Raw genomic sequence first — 22210 nt, 5'->3', positions numbered from 1 at the left:
TGGCAGGATTTTATAGCTATACCTTATAGAGAACACTGCAACTTTATGCTTTGACCTTTATGGTTTTTTTACACGTAAATTTAATAAAGAGAAGGATATCTGTTTATTTTTCTGACCATTGCATTAACAAAATGAAACTCGATATACTAGTTTTTGATAAGCAAAAATGATAGTAATGATACAATAAATGCAGGCTTGAAAAATAGTTGAAAAATCACATTTGGGCCTACTGTGAAACTCTTAAAGTGACCAATAAATTTAATTGTAGACCTTTAATAACATTTTAAGTTATTTATTTGCTGAACTCTTGAGTGAGATTTTGAGACTAGAAATTAAAATCCATTATAATCCATATTAAATCATTTATTTTTAGTCACTAAATATAAAATCAAATTTATTGTTAAATATCTCTGGGGAGCCTCACTTTGTATATAAATGGAATAGCCCATTATTTTTTAGTGCTTGTTTTTGGCTTTTTTATTTGGTAAGAAGGATCCATCACAACTAAAAATGTTACCTATTTTTTGGCTTCACTGGTCAAATTGCATTTTAGTATTTACCAGCATCTAATTTTAATGTAGTTTATTATAGATAACTTAAATGAAAATCATTGAAAAACTGAAGTTACCATTTAATGAGTTTTTGCTAATTTTTTGAATAGTGTGACAATATAAGAAAGAATCTAATTTAGGTTCTAGATAAACTTTTATAAAATATTATGCTTTATAATTTTTCTACTCCTGCATATTCCCCCTTAAAGTTAAGCACATCTAGTTGTCTAGTAATGATGAACATACCGCCGTATAACAGCATTAGAAAAGCTCAGGCAGATCTCAGTGTTTTAAAAAGTTTTCTATTTTTTGTGTTTAGTATGTTGCTTTTTAGCTACTATTTAATACAGTTATTTCTCAGGCTAAGACCAGTATTAATAATTTGTGTTCTTTTATGTAGTCTTCACTTTGGATTTTCTGAGCAGGATACTTGCAACAAATGAAATCCATGTGCCATTATTAAAATTATGTATAAAAATAATTAAAAACAGTCCAAAGATTTTGAAGAACTTAAAATAGGAATGATGGGTGTGTTAGGGTAGGGTAGGAGAATGTAACCATAGTAAAGGAATATTTGAGACAGTGAATAGAGTTTTGTTTACAGAACAGAATATTTACAGGAGATTAGTGTGTCCAAAGAGTATATAAAGTTTTGCATGATATGGGTCATGTTTTCTCAAGCTTCTTGAAGTTGAGAATCCTCTCTTGCTTCTTGAACATTCAGATTCACAGGAAGGTCTGGCAATCTGTATATTAAGCATCTTGTTCTAAATGGGTATATTGAGGAAACGTCAGTCTAGATTTAAAATTTTGATTTTGGCCAGAGTAAGAAAATTAACCTTTCTAGTCTTCTTTTCTTGGGTTCTGGTTTTGAAGTTATCTGGTTTTATGAAAAGATAGGCTGAATAAGGAGTCTTTGGGAATTTTGAAAGTGATAAATTGATAGCAAGTTGGAAAGACTGGTTGGGGGTGAGAAGAACTTAAAGAGGCAGAAATTAAGATGACTGTATTTGTCCAAATGTTTAAAGCAAATAGTGCTTGAAGTTGGCTTGACAATGTGTGAATGGAAAGGAAGTGACAGATTTGAAAACCTCAGGGAAAGAGTGCTTGACACTTGACTTAGATTTGTGGGAGGTGAGGATGGAACTCAAAGACAGCACGAAATGTCAGTTACAGTGAAACATTGCCAATGCCTTACTATCTATAGAGACTGAGAAGTATGTAAGAATTTGATGCCAGGTTTGGTGTTAGAAACTCAAACTTGAAGATCTCTGATAAAGAATTGGGAATTGAATGCACAGTATGATGGATAAATAAAGAAATTTAATTGGCACCGAAAGAAATGAAAATTAAGGGAGGAAAAGCCCAATGATTGTAGTACATCATTGTAAAGATGAACAACACCAGAAAAGAACAGGAAGTTATAGTTAAGAAAAAGGGGGAACAGTATAGTGTTGTTTCACTGCTAATAAGGTGAGGGAGAAGAATTTTCAAAAAAGGAATGTGTGGTTAAACACTACAGAGAAAGGTGGTATTAATGAAGATTGAGAAATGGTTTGGACTCTGTGGTTTTTAGAAATAGCGCTTGTCGGACTTGGTGGTTAATGTGCAATGGGTGCCCTTTAGTTTTCCTAGGATGATGGGACGTGAATGTTTCTAGCTTTAAAATTTAATTTGATTAAACCTCAAAGCAACCTGACTTTGGGCCAGTCTTACGAAATATACTTTCTTGCATGGAATCTGGCTGGGACTTCTGCACTTTCTTTTGATAAGCCACTTTTAATTTTTTTTAATAGTTTTAATGTTACTGAATATCTGAATATATGGGCTCAGGTGTACACTTATTACTAGCATTTAGAGAGAGAAGAGCCAGGGGGATGTTGCTGCTGAAAGTACTTTATTTCTACCCTGGAAATGTGGCGGGGTGGGGGGGGTGGAGGGGTGTTGTGCCTGAGAAGGGAACTTTGACTTTGGCCAACTGTTGAGATCTACTTATTAGAGGAAGGGACCTGCTTTCAGTTCTAAATTTACACTCAGTGTATAGGCACTTCATAGGCATTTCTTCTATATCTTGATTTAGTAACACATACATAATATGTAAGATATAGAAAACCTAGAAAGTAGCAGAAGAATTTAATGATTTTTGTTGTATTTTTAAAATGATGTGTGTGTATGTAGGTATTGGGAGTCATGGAACCTTTTTTTCTGGAATCATCATCTGCTATCATTTCACTCCAGCTAATAGGAAAATACCTTTGTGTTTTTAATATACTTTATCTTTTAATGACTGTAGTGTTCTAATATTATACTAGTTAAATAATTCAGTTAAACAGTTGAATATTCAATTGTTCTTAAAATTTGTAGATATATAAACACTGCTAAACAGTATATAATTTGATGTATTTTTTTTTTATTACTATCCATGCGGCTTAATAAGTTGCACTATTTAGGCTTTGGTTCATGTTGCAAACTGCTTTTCATAGAGAATATACAGATAATTATTTTGAATAATTTCGAGAAGTGCCTATCCTGGTGTCTTGGCCATGCTTACATAGTACATAGGGGTTTCCGATGGTTTTAACTCTTTCTAAAATTTAAGATGTTTTTGTCAGTGTTAAATTAATTGCTGAGAATCTGATTTATATTTAAAAAGGAGTAAATTGGGACCTATGTTCTCCTATATATGGTTTAAAGCCTTGTCTGAGTAAGTAGTGGGAACAATGGTGGAAGTAATCTTCATGGCATTTTTTTATTTCCTCATTAAGACTCCTGACTTGTTTTCCCACTAAATTCTGTGTCACAGACAAATTAATCTTCCTAAAATGTGGCTCTAATCATAGTACTTGAAGAATTTTTCTGTATTTTGCAAATTAAGCAAATGAAGTTCACACAGTCCATCCTGGACTTTGAAGAGGCCTAATCCCAACCTTTTCAGTTCCATCTTCCAGTATTTTTTTGTCTCCAGCCACTTTAGAGAGACATGTGTTTTAAATATATCTGTTCTTTATACTTGCTTGCATTTTTCTGCTTAGTGGACCCCTTCTTCCTATTTCATTTTTCCAAAGAACTGCTTGTCAAAAGTGCAGTATTCCTGAAGTGTTCGCTAGTCCTCTCAAATGGAGGGGATTCAGTGTTCTCAGAATTCCTATCTTTGTTTTCACTTATGTCTTCTATTTACACATTACAGATAAATTCTCTCTTGATGTGCCTCATCCATGCCTTACTGGAAGCCAGAAGCCCTGGATTTCTTCATTGTCTCTGAAGTTTTTCTATAAAGTGAGGCTTAAGAGCTCAGCTGTTCAGTCAGTTTACTCTTGCCCTTGAATCTTACATATCATTCTAGGAAATTATTAAATATCCTTTTCTGCTTGGAGAAGTTAAGAAATTCCCTACCTTATTATCCTTTCTTAAAGGAGCAATTAAGCAATGAAAGAAACTTTTAGTTTGTAACCTGCAGACAAGGCATTTTACTGGTCCTTTATTCCAGCCATCTAATTTTATGGGTAAGGAAATTAAGGACACTAAAGAGAAATTATTTGTTCAATATCACATAGCCATGGCTTGAGGTCTTTGTTACATTTTACAATCTGTGTTTTTTTTTTTTTTTTTTAAGATTTATTTATTTATTCATACAGAACTGGGGTACAGGCCAGAGGCTCAGGGGCGGTGAGAGGCTTCACCAGAGACAGAGTGGGGAGCAGAACAGGCAGATTGACGAAGTACACTGCTGAGGGAAGCAGCGGGCGGGCCAGGAGAGGTCTGGCTCGCCATGTGGTCTCCTCCGGGGCAGGCGGGAATCGAACTCATGCGGAAGTGGCTTCAGATTCTCAGTGCTGCGCTTTAACCCGCTGCGCCACCAGGGAGGGCCCTACAATCTGTGTTTTTACTTGGACAGCCAAAGATTGAAAAATGTAGATGCTAAAAGGAACATGATTTGATACTCTTTGTAGTCTCAGTGTGGTAATCAATAAACATGTTGTGATTATATCTTTGTGGCCCTGACCACGTAGTGAAAGATATAGTAGTTTTCACACCAGCTATGAAAGTGGGGCAGGTGTGGCTGGTCAGCATTGTCAGGAGGCTAAGCCTACTGGGAACATAGGAGTATAATTTGACTTTGTTGCTAGGGATTGGATTATATCCTTGAATGTAGGAAAAATATTTAAGCAGCGAATAGAATTGTCCTTATTCTCTTGGTATTCTTGAGGTCCCCCCTTTATTTACTTGGTCTTATGTCTTGCTAGCATTTCAGCTAATGGATCTTTGGAGCAATATTCTGTAAGCTTATCTGTTTCTCTTCTTTATCATGGATAGTGGCTATTGCATATCTAATATTTTATATATTTTTTAAAAGATTTTTATTTATGCATACAGAGCTGGGGTACAGGCCAGAGGTGGAGGAGTGTTGAGAGGATTCACCAGAGACAGAGTGGGGAGCAGAACAGGCAGATCGATGAAGTACACTGCTGGGGGGAGCAGTAGGGGAGACAGGAGAGGTCTTCTGGCCATGTGGATCACCTCTAGGCAGGAATCTAACTCACTGAAGTGGCTGCAGGGCACTTGCAGTGCTGCATCCTAACCCGTTGAGCCACCGGGAGGGCCCTCTACTGTTTTATATACTATATAACATTTTCTTAAGGAGTTCAAAGCCACTTACAGATACAATTATGAAGCTTACTGTTGAGTTTGGTATTGTATTAGATTTAAGGGTTTCTACTTTCAGGGGTGCCTCCCTAGCAGGGAGTTAAGTGGCAGCATTACGAAGCTTTCTCGAACCACTGCAGCACAATTTTGATCCCGGGCCAGGGAGGTGACCCACATGGCACACCAGACCTTTCCTCTCTTGCTCTGTTCTCCCCTCAGCAGTGTATTTCACTCAGTCTGCCTGTTCTGCTCCCCACACTGTCTCTTGCCCCCAACTCTCTCTGCCTTTAAAAAAAGAAAAACAAACTTTACATCAAACCAGTATGTACTTTAATATGCAATATAATACTATACGTTTGACCAATTCTAGTAATTGAAAATAAATAGCCACATAAATGTATCAGAAGTAATAGGCTTTCATGGAAGTGTCCCTATTTTAATAATTACATTTTTAAAAAAGATTTATTTATGCACACAAGAACTGGGGTTCAGGCCAGAGTTGCAGGGGGTGAGAGGGTTCATCAGAGAGAGTAGGGAGCTGAACAGGTGAACTGATTAGACTACACCACTGAGGGGAGTAAGGGGAAGGTCAGAAGAGGTCTGCTGCCTATGTGGCTCACCTCCCTGGCCTGGGATGTAACTCTGCTGTAGTGATCGTGGATAGCTTCACAGTGCTGCGCTTCAACCCATTGAGCCATTAGGGAGGGCCCTATTTTAATAATGACCTTCACAGGTGTTAAAGGTTGTGTAGAAATGAAGATTCGTTGGCATGGAATATGTATATAATATGCTTAGGGAATTTAAGTTTACCTTAAAGAAAATGAAACTAGTTACATGAGTTTCCTAGTGAATAGAAATTATGGTTAAGAGAAATTGAAAATTAGAATTAATCTTCTGTGTATTTTTTCTCTAATAATAAAGCTGGAAATAGAAGGTGCAAATAAAAGTAGTTGAAAATGATATTAAGCAAATTGGTAAATTTAGTGAATTTGTAAATGAAGCCTGTGCTGGTGTGTTGTTCTGTATCAGAGAGATCTGGATTGTCTTTAAGAGGCAGCAGCCTACAACCATAGGTAGTTTATACTTCCCTAGAACATGTTGAGACATTTTCTCAACATGAGGATGCTTAGTATGGGAAGAAAGACTGTTGAAAGTAAACTTGTCATAGCAAATAATGCTATGAAAGTAACTTCAATTCTTAACAAAATTTAGATTGTATTCACAGTTTGTATGTAAGTTCTTATCATGAACAGATTCATTAATCATGGTTTTGGACTTCTGAGGTGTGTGAGGTGTGTAATTTTTACCACAATTGTTTGGTAGTACAGAATGGGATCTTACCACTTTCTGGTTGAATTCCACAGTGGAACCTATATACTAGCATTTATAGGAAAGTTCAAAGTTTGATTGACTTTCTTGTTGGTTCTTAATCTCAAGGTCAGATACTCAGTTGTGTAGCGCCTATATTGGATTGTTAATCATTCGCAACATTGGCTTTATCAAATCCTGCAGCATTAGAAAGATTGGTAGTTGCACATTATGGTTGGTATGTTTGTCTTAATTACACATAATAGATTTATACTATGTTGGAAATGGTATACATGGCATAAATATATATATAGTTAAGAGTAATATATAAATAAAAATAAATATGTATATATAAGTATATATACTTAGGAGTAATTCATGTTCTTCTTAAATTGCATGTTTTCTAGAAGTTATCTAAATTGCCCTTCCTTTTGAAAGTAAAACTTAAGTTACTGAATAATGCTGACATTTATTGGTCTACATGTTTGTTCATGATGCTAGCTTTGCTTGACAGATTGCTTCTCTCTTCCCAGTTGTTCAAATTAAGGTTGAAACATTACATCTCCAAGTAGGATTAAAAAGCAAAACTGAATAGTGATATGTTCCTTTAACATATCAAATGTAGTATTATGGAAAAAGTATGACTGACCTTCATCCTCACAAAGAATTTCAATCTGTAAATGTGTAATTTTATCCTCCTCCTAAGCTTCTAGTTGCCTCATCTATAAAATGCCTAGCAATAAATAGTGTTGTGACTTGTGTTAATGTATACAAAATATTTAATACAGTGCCTTATTCAGAATCAGGAAATACTAAGTATTGAATATATAAAAGACAAATACAGGTTTTATGCTAGCTCTATGCAGAATTTGCTTTTTAGGTGTATGGTGGTGAAATTGGCCAGAACAATGGAATGTCAGAAGTAAGCAGGGAAGATTTAATGATAAAAGAGGCAAGAACCTGAAATTGTGTTTGTATCTTTTAAAACTCTAGAAGAGGAGGAAAAGAAGAGATGCTGCTTTTGCAAGTATTTCGTTGAGATATTTTGTAACAATACTAGGCTGTCCATCAACTTGAAATTAATTCACTGATAGGAAGTTCAATTCACCTCTGTTTAATTCTACACAATGCATTTAGTATTGGTTGCTCTGCTTGACTTTATTTTATCCCTTGAGGTATTCGGTATGTTTAGTTCACCAGGTATTTCCATATGTGGAATCTTTAACCTCAACTACCTTATTTTAGGTAGGTATCATTTTTCTAATGTTAGACTTAAGGAAACTAGGTCAAGTGATCAGTCAGGTTCATATGCATGGCAAATTGGAAGAAGAAATTGAACTCAGGTTTCTTTCACTGCTTTCTCTGAAAGAGTTAAACTTCTGCCCTACACAGATCTTCTTCTGGACTATCATTTACCAACCAAATGAATGCTTACTATGTATAGGTAAAAGGTTACTATATGGTTCTCAATGATTAACTGAATTCACTTCCTCACAGTTGGGAATAATTTAAGGATTATGATTACTAATAAATACATAATTATTAATACAAAGATTATCAGTGTGAATGACCAGAATTTTAAGATTCTGATTTTTATGTGTTGATTCATTTTCTATTTAATTACCTTGCTCATTCTTGCTCTGACTTCATTAAAGAAAACCTAGTATTTGCTTTACATAAAGCTACTTAAATCTGGTCATTTCCCTGGCACCCCAGTATTTTTAGTGCCAGCTTAGTTCAGCTTTTTTCCTAGACAAAAGATTTAAAAATTGAAACCTGACTTAAGAGTAGTCAAGGAAGAGCTTCAGTAAGAATTTTTTGAGTTGATGTGAGATGAAATTGACTGACTCCTGGAGAAGGCATGTGTGTTGGTACTATTTTTAGCTGTGACAGTTTATGGCAGATGACAGTCAAGTTACCATCAAGTGTAGGTAACTCTTCTTACTCTGCATTGGACCAGAAATTTTTTTAAAAGGAAGCACACAATGATCTTAAATTAAAAAATTCGTTTGATAAATATGTTACTGTTCCAAGCACTGAACAAAGCAATCAGAATGAAGGTTTTTCCTAACGTTTACAAAAAAGTGGGGAGGGAGAATAAAAATGGGCCAGATGGCAGAATCAGTCACTGTTTTCTAAATGACAGGGCAAGGATTTTTTAAAAATTGATAAGCATTATTTAGTAATCCACAAGCATTCCTCACCAGCTGTAAGAGCAGAGTTACCATTAAATTAATCTCACATCATGAACAGTTTGTATAAGAGTAAAGTTGAGGCCAGTGTAGGTTATCTTAGAATAATTATTGCTTCATTCCGTAGTACAGAAGGAGACTTAAGGAACTGTGAAAAGTTACTTTCCTTGTGCAATCCTTTTGTTTAAATTTTGGATTTTCAAGAATTCTGCTTTTAAAAAATTGGATCATTTGTAATTGAGGTAGCATTACTTTAAAACACTGTATATGATTTGTGGGTCTAATAAACTCTTCACTCTCAAAGAACTAATGAAGTTAGTTAGAAATCCAAAGTTAGCATTCTGGTGATCTTCTGATTCTTCTTTAGAGATCCCATTTATTATGATTTAAAATGAGGTCTATAAAATGTTTCTATTCTTAAGAATAACAATATATGGATAATGCAGAAAATACTAACTAAAACAGGATAATGAGAGTATAAAGATTCATCAGCCCTTCACGGTCTAGTTATGGAAGATGTGTCTGTAAAGTATTATTTTCTGTTTTTAAAGTTAACTGTGAAAGTATTGCTATTTACTTCATAATTGTCGACACCTGAAGGTAGTTAAAATGTTAATTTTAAGCATATACATTTTTTTTAAAGATTGATTTATTTATGCATAGGGAACTGGGGTACAGGCCAGAGGTGCAGGGGTGATGAGAGGATTCACCAGAGACATAGCAGGGATCGCAGTACAATGCTAAGGGGAGCAGCGAGCGGGTCAGGAAAGGTCTGCCGCCATGTGGATCATCTCCGGGGCAGGCGGGGATTGAACTCATGCTGAAGTGGCTTTAGCTTCTTGATGCTGTGCTTTAACCTACTGTGCCACCAAGGAGGTTCTGTTTAAGCATATAAACATTTTTTGATGTTTCAAATATAAATTAGAAACAATACATGCCTTAAAGGTATGGTAAAGTATATATGTGTATATATATATTCTTAAGTCAGTTATATTTATTGAAAGTTTATTTGGTTCAGACTTTGCTCAGCTCTGCAGATAAAAGTGGATTATAAAATAATGTACTCTCTAATGGAACCGACAACCCACTAAGAAATTTGTTAAAACGGGTAATTTTTTGGTTCCTTTTATTTCTTTTTAAAATAATACAATTTGTGATTTTTTAGTCTAATTATAGGATTTTTCATCACCCCTCAAAAAAATCCGCATTGGCAGTCACTCCCTGTCTGCACACAACCCCAGCCATTCACCTGCTTTCTTTTGTCTCTGTGAAACTGCTTTTTCCAGGTATTTCTCATAAACAGAATCATACACATGTGACCTTTAGTTTCTGTCTTCTTTTACTTAGCATAATGTTTTGAGGTTCTTCCACATTGTAGCATGTTTCAGTACTTCATTCCCTTTCATTGTCCAAGAATATTCCTTTGTATTAATATATTTTGTGTATCCAGATGTCAATTGACAAATAATTGGCTTGTTTTCTCTTTTGGGTTTTCTGAACAATAATGCTGTGAACATTAACAAATAAGGTTTTTTTGTGGGCAAGTTTTTGTAGTCTTCTGGATAGAAATTCCTAGGTGTGGAATTGCTGGGTTGCTATATGGATAAACTATTTTTAAACTTTCTGAGGACTTGCCATATTGTTCACAGGTGGCTGAATCTTACCGTCCCACTAGCAGTGTAAGAGGGTTCTGGTCTTTATCACTTCTTACCATTACTTTTTATAGTTCATCTTGCTGATTTACCTGTCTTGGGTCTGAAGTGTGGTATCTAATGACTGTTGCTGAGCATCTGTCTTCTCTTTGTTTGTTGGCCATTTGCCTACAAATGTTAAGATAAATGTCTACTTAAGTGCTTTACCAGGTTATTAATATTTCTGGAATACATATCCTTCATGAGGCATTTATTTTGTAAATCTTTTCTCCCATTCTCTGGTTTTCTTCCCCCACTTATTTGTGTTCATTGAAGCACAAAAGTTTCTATTTTTAATGAGGTCTCTATGTCTTTTTCTTTTCTTTTCTTTTTTTTTTTTTGGGGTGCCTGTGTTTGGTGTCACCCTAATAAATGATGAAGATTTATGTCTTTTTTTCTTAGTTAAGCTTTTTAGGCCTTTGCTCCATTTTGAGTTAAATGTTTTCTTGTCATGTGAGATGTAGTTACAGTTTCATTCTTGCTGTCGGACTCAGTTGTCCCAGCACCATGTGTTAAAAAACTATTCTTTCACCCTCATTGCATTGTCTTGGCACCCTTCTTAAAATCAATTCACCATAAATGTAAAGGTTTACTTCTGCAGCCTTAATTTTATTCCACAGAACTGTCTATGCAGGTGCCATACAGTCTTCATTGGATAGCTTTGTAGGAAACAGTGAAAAAAAGAAGAAAAGAAGTGTGAGTTCTCAATTCTGTTGTTCTTTTTTTTTAAGATTTACTTATTTATTATGCATACAGAACAGGGTGCAGGCCAGAGGTGCAAGGGCTGTTAGAGGATTCACAGAGGCATAGTGGGGAGCAGAACAGGCAGATTGATTAAGTATGTTGCTGAGGGAGCAGCAGAGGAGCCAGGAGAGTACTGCCGTGGGCCTTGTGGACCACCTCCTGGCTGGGGATAGAACTAACCCTGAAGAAGCCAGGCGCTCTTGCAGTGCTGCGGTTTAGTCCATTGCGCCACCAGGGAGGGCCAACTCTGTTCTTCTTAAAGTTTGCTTTTACTATTCTGGATCCTTTTGTATTTCCAGATGAATTCTAAGTTGGTTTGTGAATTTTTGTTCAAAAAGGAACAAAAATTAGTTGAGATTCCACTTTGGATCAATTAGTATTACTATCTTAATCTTAAATTACAAATTTTGGGATGCCTTTCCATTTATTTGTTATCTTTAACTTCTTTTAGTTTTCTGTTTCTAAAACTTTCCTTCTGTTTGACTTCCCATATTTTTTATGCTATAGAAAATGGACTCATTCTCACAGTTCATTTTCAGATTGTTCACGTATCCTGTGAACTTTCTGGACTTGTCTATTATTTCTGATAGCTTTTTTGTGAAGTCTTTGATTTTCTGCATACAAGGTCATGCTATCTGCAAATAGAGGTAGTTTGGTTCCATTACAATCTAGGGGACTCTTTTCCTTTTGCCTAATTGCCCTGCCTCATACTTCCTTAATAGTGTTGACTAAAAGTGGCAAGAGTATGTAATCCTTGTCTTAGGAGAAATACTCTTAGGGTTTTGCTGTTAAGTATGATGTAGCTCTGTGTCTGTGTTGGGGAAAAAGGGTGTTCATAGATACTCTGTAGGCTTTTTGGACAGCCCCTTTTTTTGTTTGTTTAATATTTTTCAACAAACATTTGTTGAAGAGTTTTTTTTTTTTTTAAGTTGATTAAAGGGGTTTTGTCACATGCTTTTCTGTGTCTGCTATCATTGTGGTTTTGTCCTTAATTCTATTAGAACATACTGATTAAACTAACATTTGTTTTCTGGGATAAATACCATTCGACCATTATGTATGTTCTTTTTATTTGGTGCTGGATTCAATTTGTTAGCATTTTGTTGAAGACTGGTATGTCTGTATTCATAAGCTGGTATGTCTCCTTCTCTTGTATGACTTGGGAATCAGGATTGAACAAACATCTACTTAGCTAATGGATAGTAATACTTCAATATATTTTATTTATCAGAAAGGATTTTAATAAAACTGTGTTACAAACACTGTCTCTCCCACTGAGATAAAACTATCTTGGATAGTTTTCATTAAAACTAAACTAAGGGAATTGTTAAGAGACTGATGGTATTTATGAATATCAATTAAGATGACAACCAATTAAGATAGCAACTAATTTTTTTCCATTTACATCACTGTCTTTAATGACTCCATATTATTCTTTTGCTATACCCTAATTTTACTTAAAATCCCATGGTTTTTAAAAGTTGTTTTCAATTTGATTATAGTTTTCTACTATGGCAAAATGCCTGTCGAGTACTTTGGAGTAGAGCGCTTTTTCTCTTTGGTTTTATGTGAGGTATTTATATTAAAGTTTGTCCATTATGAACCTATCTTCTTAATTTTACTAGACTTTGTTCTTGCTTTTGTTATTCATCACCATTAGTAATTAATTGGCTATTTTGCTTGCAAAAAAAAAAACTGTATGTGCTTTGAATTTGTATCATACATGAAAAATTGTTTAATCACTAGGACTATAGTTAGGCTCCATAGGCTACTATTTATTAAGTGCTTAGGGCCCAGTCATGTAAGGTATGTGTCTCCCTGTCTTGTATAAGTTTTCCTCAGAAGTGTTTCCATAATTGAAAGAGGTAATGTATAGTCATTCTGCAAACATTGTTTGACATAATGCTAAGTGCCTGGTACATAATTTGCTTGAATGAGAGGGAGGGGTGGAGATTGAAGGATGCAGATCTGCAACTTGGAAAACATCTGTCAAGCTTTAAAAATGTGTAGTTTTTCAGACTTTTTTTTTTTTTAAACTTCTCTCAAATAGTTACCTCCAAATTCCTAATCTGTATTCAACTCAGTGTCTACCATTATAATGATACAGTTTATAATTGCTTGAAAAATTAGGGTGATTTGAGTCTGCTTATTGGGAGTGTGAATGCAGGACTCCTGTGTAGTGTACTTTTGTACTAATTGTGAATCAAGTTAGTTTCTGAAGTATAATCATAAAACTGAGCTCCAGAAAATTGCAGGCTGATATCACAAGATTACAGAGCAGGTGCTAGGATGTGAGTCTTTTGAATCTTAGTCACTGATAGTTTCTTCTACACCATATAGCCATCTATAGAGAAAACATAGGTTAATTATAAGTAGTTAAATCATTTATTGCATAATTAGGTTTACTGAGTAGTTTTTTTTTTATCTTTTTTTTGTTATAAGTTTATTTTTACATCATTTTGTACATTTTTTTCCCCATCTCAATTGTAATCCCTGTAGGTTTCCCATCACCAAGTCACCCGTGTGCCATCACCATAATCCCGTGCACTTCCCTCCCCATCCCCCCACCCCCGTTTTTGATCCCATTCCCCACTGCACACCCACAAAATGTCTCTGGTATATGGCTGTTCATTATTCTTGTTATTTTCTTGCCTGATCCATTATACTCCCGCTATGAGTGAAACCATCCAGTATTTTTCTTTCTCTTTCTGGCTTATCTCACTAAGCATGATCTTTTCCAGCTCTATCCAAGTTGCTGCGAAAGACATGTGATTCTCTTTTTTGGTTGCTGAGTAATATTCCATTGTATATATGTACCACATCTTTTTAATCTAGTCATCTACTTTGGGCATTTGGGCTGCTTCCATGTTTTTCCAATTGTAAATAAAGCAGCAATAAACATGGGGGTGCAGGTGTCTTTTTCAATCAGTGTTTTTGTGTCTTTTGGGTAGATACCTAGGAGTGGGATTGCTGGGTCGTAGGGAAGCTCCATGTTTAGCAGTTTGAGGAACCCCCAAACAGTTTTCCATAGTGGTTGTACTAGTTTGCATTCCCACCAGCAATGCAGGAGAGTTCCTTTTTCTCCACATCCTCGCCAACATTTGTTGTTGCTAGTTGTTTGAAGATGTGCCATTCTCACTGGTGTGAGGTGGTATCTCATTGTGGTTTTAATTTGCATCTCCCTTATGACGAGTGATGTTGAACATTTTTTCATGTTTGTTGGCCATCTGCATTTCCTCTTTGGAGAAGTGTCTTTTTAGCTCTTCTGCCCATTTTTTGATGGGGTTGTTTATTTTTGTTGAGTTTCGTCAGTTCTCCGTATATTTTTGTGATCAGGCCTTTACCACTACTTTTGTGTGAGAAAATGTTTCCCAACTAGTGGGCTGTTTTTTGTAATGTCTCTTTTGCTGTACAGACGCTCTTTAACTTGATGAAGTCCCATCTATTTATCCTTGCCTTCACTATTGTGGCATTGGGTGCTCAATCTTTAAAGATGTTGCTGAAGTGTATGTCGTGAAGTGTTTGACCCATCTTTGATTCTAGGTATTTTATGCTTTCCGTTCTTATGTCTAGGTCTTTAATCCACTTCGAGTTGATTTTTGTGACTGGAGTGAGGCAGTGATCTAGTTTCATTTTTTTGCATGTAGCTTCTCAGTTTTCCCAGCACCATTTGCAAATTTTCTTTGTTCCATTGTATCTTCTTTGCTCCTTTGTCAAATATTAGGTGTCCATAAACTTGTGGGTTTATATCTGGGTTTTCTATTCGAATCCACTGGTCTGTATGTCTATTCTTATTCCAGTCCCATGCAGTTTTGATTATTATGGCTTTGTAGTACAGCTTGAAGTTTGGGATTGTAATGCCTCCATTTTGTTTTTTTCTTATTACTGAGTAGTTTTTAATGATGGTGAGGAATACTGATGTGGCTGCATTTCTTTTAACTTAACCAATAGTTTTGAACATGTTTTAGAGCACTTTGAAACCAGACCTGTTTTTATAAAAGAGCATTGATTCACATAAAAATAGTTTTAATGTACCTTACTTGCTGATTCTCTTATCAACTTTTTTTTGCACTTTAGTGGTGAACATATAGATAACTTTTAAAGTCCTTTTTAGTGTTTTATAAAGCAATATGTTTTCAAGCATTTATTAATTTACAAGTTCATTTTCTGTTTAAATAACTGGCTAAGATATGATCATGATTGTGGGTGTATTCATAGCAACAACAGATGACAAATAACCCTGCTAGTTACTAGGAATTTATTATATGCTATGTTATGTATATTATATTCATCATCTTATTTTATCATTACTTTTCTTACCCTATCACTGTACCCTTTTTGAAAACTACGTTAGTTATTAGAACCATTGGTAATCAAGGTGTTATAATTAGGTCTGTACTTCTAGGTTTTATAGATTCTTCCCATTCTTTTAAAACCCAGATCATTTCTGTCTCTTTCACAATTCTCTAGTAGATTTTTTTTCTTTGCTGAATTATAACCGTGCAGTGTTTATTTCATTACATTACGTTATTGGCATTTTTTAATGTGTCTTCCAACAAGTGGAGTGTTTTAGAATTGGGTGTGGCCTTACAGGAAAGTTTGTGTCTCCATTTTTTGGAGTGTTTTAGAATTGGACGTGACCTTACAGGAAAGTTTGTGTCTCCATTTTTAGGTTTTCAAATTCTACTAGATTGATTTCCTTGAACATTATCAGCTCACTGAGTGTTTTTTGAATGTCAGAAAACTGTTATCAAGTAAATCATGAATACGACATTCAATTGGCATTTAAACCAAGTGATATTTAGGAGAATGGAATAACTTCACTAAGCATAATAAATGTTGTTGCTCTTGCTATGTGCCAGACACTCATGGGCTCTTAAAACATTTAGTACCCATGTAATACATGCTAATAGAAACTCAGGACTTTGTTATAACATCAAACATTTTGTAGTTCACATATATAGTTTTCCACTTGGAGATACCCATATCTGAGAGAACCTTGAGGATCAAGACCAACACAGTCCCCACAAATGGGGATATTCTTTGTCACCACCTTTATCTTAACATGTAGCAGGTATTTAAAATTCTGTTCTAGCGTATTTATACTTGTTTTACTATAAGAATGTTCCCTGCCCCTTTTCTCTCAGTTACAGTTCAGACAGTGATAAATTATGTTTAGCCTTTGAACACTGAACAATAAATCTCCTTGGCACACTGAACAATAAATCTCCTTGGGTTGTATATAACCTGATCTTGAGGCCACAGTCCTGGGATTATTTGATCCCCACAGTGGCCCTGTGATGACAGGCCAAGAGCAGATTTTCTAAGTTGGGCGCTGTTTGGTTCCTTGCTATTAATAAAACATTATATAACAGTATAACACATATAGTTTTTCTTTGACATCTAAAATTTTGTGATGTTATATTTATCTACTCCTTGAGGGAAGTAGCTTTTCAGATAAAGGTAGTTTTCTTTTTGTCTTTTGCTCTGTAGGAAATTTTTGTTCTAATGATAGCCAGATTAGTTTACAGTTTTGCTAAATTTCTCAAGGAGATTTCTTAAAAGCAGTTGTTAAACTTCTGTATATAGTTCTTAGTAAAATTTTAATTTTTTAGCTTTTTTTAAAACAAGATTTATTTATTTGTGCATACAGGATTGGGTACAGACCATAGGTGCAGGGGTGGTGACAAGATTCACTAGATAGAGTGGGAAGCAGAACAGGCAGATTTACTAAGTACACTGCTTAGGGGGGAGCAGTGGGTGAGACAGGAGAGGTCTGCCACATCACGTGGACACCTCCAGACTGGGGATTGAACTCATACCAAGGCTGCAGCTAGCTTGTCGTGCTGTGCTTTAACCTGTTGTGCCACCACTGAGGACCCAAGTTCTCAGCATTTTTTTTTTTTAAGATTTATTTTATTTGTACATACAGAACTGGGGTGCAGGCCAGAGGCTCAGAACAGGCAGATCAACGAAGTACACTGCTGAGGGGAGCAGCGGGTGGGTCAGGAGAGGTTTGCCACGCCATGTGGTCACCTCCGGGGTAAGCGGGAATCGAACTTATGTGGAAGTGGCTTTAGCTTCTCAGTGCAGTGCTTTAACCCGCTGCGTCACCAGAGAGGGCCCTAAGTTCTCAGCATTTTATAATGAATAATTTAAAAATATATTTTGTGGGAGTTTTGGTGCATGCATATTAAGATTTTTTTCTATTTAAATATATGTTATGCACTGCATGATTTTATAAGGTGAAATTCCACAAGGTGAATTTTAAGAAATTTTGTTTTGAATTAAAGGTCTGTCTGCCATGTCGGGTTTGAGAGATTAATAATCTTAGTCAGCCAGAATGATTTGGAGCTGTGGGATGTATATTTATTTATTTTTAGGATGTATATTTTGAAATGAAAAACAGGTATAGGTATTGTACTAATAGAGTTTACTAGAGGGGTGATTTAAAATGTAGCTTACGAAGTTAATATCTTAGTTTTGGTTTTATTTCATATACTTAATATAGAGATCTTATTTTTATATGTAGGACAAATACAAAGGTACAAATTGAAATGGGTAATGTAATGTTCGTATTTATGACCTCTTCTTTTTAAATTTTTAGTTGTTGACCTCCTCTACTGGAGAGACATTAAGAAGACTGGAGTTGTATTTGGTGCCAGCTTATTTCTGCTGCTTTCACTGACAGTATTCAGCATTGTGAGTGTAACGGCCTACATTGCCTTGGCTCTGCTCTCTGTGACTATCAGCTTTAGGATATATAAGGGTGTGATCCAAGCTATCCAGAAATCAGATGAAGGCCACCCATTCAGGTGAGATGTTGGCAAACAAGACATATACTGGTAATGTTGTGAACAGGATTAGTATTGTCTTCATTGTATCTATGGAGTATTTATTACTGCTTAAGATAATTTCATATTTTTATCAAAATACTACCTATAACAACTGCTTTTGATAATTTCATGCTGAGGTGAAAAGGAGTGGATTATGTATCAGCAGCCTAACTCTACCACTTAAGAATACTTGAATACTGGAAGTAGGTGTAGTTTACATTTTTATTACATTAGAGACGTTGTAACTATTATCAGTCACTAGTTATTCCCCCGTAGCTCCTGACATCCTGTCTTTAAATGAAATTTTTTTCCCTCAAATTTGTTCATTTCTGTCATAAGAAATTGACTTCTGTTATCTGACCTAAGCTCTTCCAGATGTAGTCAGATTAGTTTTTATCAGGTGCCACTTTCTGTATGTTTTGGCATAGGGGCTCAGGTCATTATAGGATGAAGTCCACATGTATTCTGTGTTGTCTTTCATTTCTTCTAGGAATTTTGTGTACACTTTTATGATGCCTTTTTAGTTCCCACAGTTACCCTAATATATTCTACTTCTGCTTGCTTCTGTATTTTATTTTAAGACTCCCTTTAAAGGATGTGTTCCTATCACTCACTGGCTCAGAATTATCTGAGCACCTGTTCTTGCATTAACTATAGTTTTGAAATGTTCTTTTTTACCATAAGGCTATGATGCCCTCCTACCGCCAAAAGATTATAAATATTTAAAACTTTTTGGCAAGGTAGTTACCTGTGTTGTGTGAATGAATACATAACTGTTGATAGTAATAGGTTGATAGTAATAGGTAAACTTGATTTTCACACCTTCATAAGCCTGCCATGTTTTTCTTAAGCTTTTCTCATTATATTGATGAAGCAATGCAGTACCTAAGTTTTGGGGAGAGAATATTTATTGAATGCCTGTTGGAGGCCTTTTATAGTTACGAAGTAAAATCCGCAAACATGCCAGTTTTTCCTAGTTCTTCAGTCACACAATGAGGGTGATAATCATGCCATTAATATCTAACACCGGTGGTCATTGGAAAAGAGCGACAAGCAATTTTTGGTCCTGCATTGAAATCACATAAGAACCAATTGAACTTGTGTAACTATCCACAGGACATCAATGGTGCCTACTGGCAGAGCAGCTTCTCTTCAGTAAGGACAAAAGCAGTGGTACAAAGAGGCAGTAAACAAGTTAAATTTCTATCAAGCCATTTTTTTGCACTTCTCAAAGCTCAAAGCTGCATAAATAATTGCCGATTTAAATGTAGATATGAATCTTTGAACATTTTTAACTTGTAACATTGTTGGTTAATAAATAACAGTTACCGAAGAGATCATTGTGCCAATGAAGATAATATTCTGGCCCTTAGTGGTCTATACTGTAGTAGCAAAAGCATATATCTATATTCTTGTCCATCTTTCACGGCCAGACATGGTAAATACTAAAAGAATAATACAAAAGAGCATTATCTGAGTTATATAGTCAGGTCTTGGGAAGAGAATAAAAACACTTTGTTTTTGGGTGGGATTTAAGGTGGTACTGGCTGGCTGGATGTGCTATCAGTAGTGTAAGAGAACGTTGTGAATTAGAGAAACGGGTGAATTACAGACATTAAAATGTAAAAATGTTTAAAATGGTTCATGTTTGACTGAAGCATAGTGAATAGTGGGAAATAGGAAAGATGTAGGACAATTGCTTGAAAAGTAGGAACCATAGAATGTGTAATGTTTGAAGCAGAAAGGGTTTTAAAAAGTATATTTATCTAAATTTTCCATTTGGGGAATTACAATTTTTCATGATGTATAAAAGTGAAATGCCTTTTGCAAGATTATGTAGTCAGGAAGTAGCAGGCCTTTTAATTCTCACCTAAGTTCAGCCTAAATAGCAATGTCTAGGCCAGCTCAAATAATGTAGTTTGTCAACCTCAGGTCAGTCTATCTTCAAAATTCATGTTGGTTTCTAAGTTAGTCAACTAACTGACAGAGCATATTAATGAACTACATTGTGCTTAATTGGGAAACAATAGGCTTTATAAGTAAAACATTTTATTAATATTTTTTTATAGATATACAATTGCTAACGGGCAAACATCTAGGGACAACCACTGCTCTTGGTGACTGTGTGATGTGTCTTGTGTTCTAGGGCATACTTGGAATCTGAAGTGGCTATATCTGAGGACTTGATTCAGAAATATAGTAATTCTGCTCTTGGTCATGTGAACTGCACAATAAAAGAACTCAGACGCCTCTTCTTAGTTGATGATTTAGTTGACTCTCTGAAGGTAAGTTTAGTTGCTTATTTTTGACATACTCAGATTTAACGTGAAAGGAGTTGAGTGAAAATTTTTTCTCCATATTCAAGTAAATGATAAGATGAAATCATATTAACATACAGTTATGTTTTAAAATTTAGAACCTGTATATTTAAGATGAGGGAAAATAGTTTCTTTTAAAAGCAAAACATATTATAGATGGTGATGAATTTAATATACTTATCATAAAGTGTCTGCTATTTAATTTCTTATCTTCATCTTCACATTAGCTATTTTGTATCTTGAACTCTTGAAATGTTATTTAATATTATTTAATATTTGGAAACACCTCAATTAATCTTGAATTGGTATTCATTGGAAATTTTCTTTGGTTTTTGGATCTTGCTACCTGACAGTTATTAAGACCCTTACCTTGTATGTACATAAATTCTCTCCAAGTTCAGTCTGACTCAGAACTAGTGATAAAGTCATGTAACTTGAGCCCTAAGCCCTAAGCACTGGACTTCAGTGTTTTTCCTTTATATAGACCTTGTGTTTTGTGTGCTAGATCCAGTGACTCTGCTTAAGACAGACTCATTTCCAGTGTAACCATGTTGAGAAAATCAGTGTGGTGGCAATTAAAATTTTTTTCTTTTCCAAAAGATATGTACTAATGTGTAATTATTATCCAAGCAGAGGATATGATAGCAATAGGGTGGTTAGGTATTTAGACTCAATGAAGTTATTTCTAAACTAGTCAAGAGGTTTAAATGCTCAAAATACTTATAACATATTTCTTGGTCTTGGTCTTCATAACCCAGTAAATGGGCATTACTTTCAGCTGTGTGCTTCTGCAAGGTGGAGAGTTGGATAACATTAACTGTACATATAATTTAGTTTTATTTGATTACTTAGGTCTTTTGTATAAAGTGCTTGCATTTAGTATTTTATTCTGTGCTTGCATTTTGTATCTTTTATTTTGAGTTTATTGGATATGAGCTTGATTATGCTATTTTGGATACTTGATTATTTGGTTTCAAATGAGAACAAAAATATTTTAGAATAAATGATGTCAAATCTTGTACACACAAATCCTAGAAGAAACCACTTCCAAATCAGTCCTTACATAGGGAAGTGATACTTGCTATGTATAACTTGTAGAACATGTGGGAATCTCACTGAGAAGGTGCTGTGTAGTCTGCGGTGAAGGGTTTGTGAGTGCCGATGTGGGCAGGGAGGCTATATAAATAGTGGCAGAGCTTCAAACAGTGAAGGACTGTCAGAAATCAGTGTGTGTGAGGTTGACGTCAAACAAAAGCACTGTGAAGCTTGATAGAGGAGACAGTTGTTTTTATAGACTTAGTAAAAACTGTAGCAGACATACACCAAGCCATTCTTCATGTTTACACAGTGTGGCAGTTACAGCAGCTGTGCATGTCTGTAATTCAACATTTTTCTTGAGTGAAGAGGCATTCCTGAGGAAATAAATTAGAAAACAAAAAAATTGATAGGGGAATGATTTCCTGTATCCAGATTTACAACTTTGAATTTAAAGCTTCTACTTGTCTACAATCCAAATATAACTTTTGATAGTTTATTGTTATCTGCATATAGTTCTCTATAAGCTGTTAAAAGAGTGTGACACATTAGATGAGACCTGATTAAATACTTTAAAGTCTTTTTGAATCTATTTTGTCTAGATATTTGATAGGGTAATAGGAAGTTTATTAATAAATATTATGAGACAAAAAATGTTTTCTGTTAAATGTCATTGTTAGATTTTTTTTGAAAATTAGGGCTTTTTTTTTTCTTGTAAGCAATTATGTTGAGGAAGAAGAAAATAAATGACAGAAATTGAACTCGGTTAACTTTTTGCCTCTAAGTAACTTTGTTAATTAAAAGGAACCAAAGTGACTCATAGATACTTCCTGGAACACTTGATGTTTACTATGTTTTCTTATGTTTTTTCAAATATTGTTTCCTAAGAGT

At 35.0% G+C, this 22210-nt stretch overlaps 1 protein-coding gene across 4 annotated transcripts in view; it reads left to right on the top strand.

Annotated features, from left to right (window-relative positions):
- RTN4 (reticulon 4) overlaps nucleotides 1-22210 on the top strand; it is a 60819-nt gene that overhangs the window by 30786 nt on the left and 7823 nt on the right. For all 4 annotated transcript variants that reach the window (XM_004691403.2, XM_004691402.2, XM_004691401.2 and 1 more), the window contains 2 exons: nucleotides 17738-17945; nucleotides 20113-20251. In XM_004691403.2, the coding sequence (XP_004691460.1) occupies nucleotides 17738-17945; nucleotides 20113-20251 (347 nt within the window). The remainder of the gene's footprint in view (nucleotides 1-17737; nucleotides 17946-20112; nucleotides 20252-22210) is intronic.

Source organism: Condylura cristata, unplaced genomic scaffold, assembly GCF_000260355.1.
Source record: "Condylura cristata isolate star-nosed mole 26May11 unplaced genomic scaffold, ConCri1.0 scaffold00031, whole genome shotgun sequence".
Lineage (NCBI taxonomy): Eukaryota > Metazoa > Chordata > Mammalia > Eulipotyphla > Talpidae > Condylura > Condylura cristata.
The sequence above is the reverse complement of the archived record's forward strand: the minus strand, read 5'-3'. Positions and strand labels throughout refer to the sequence as shown.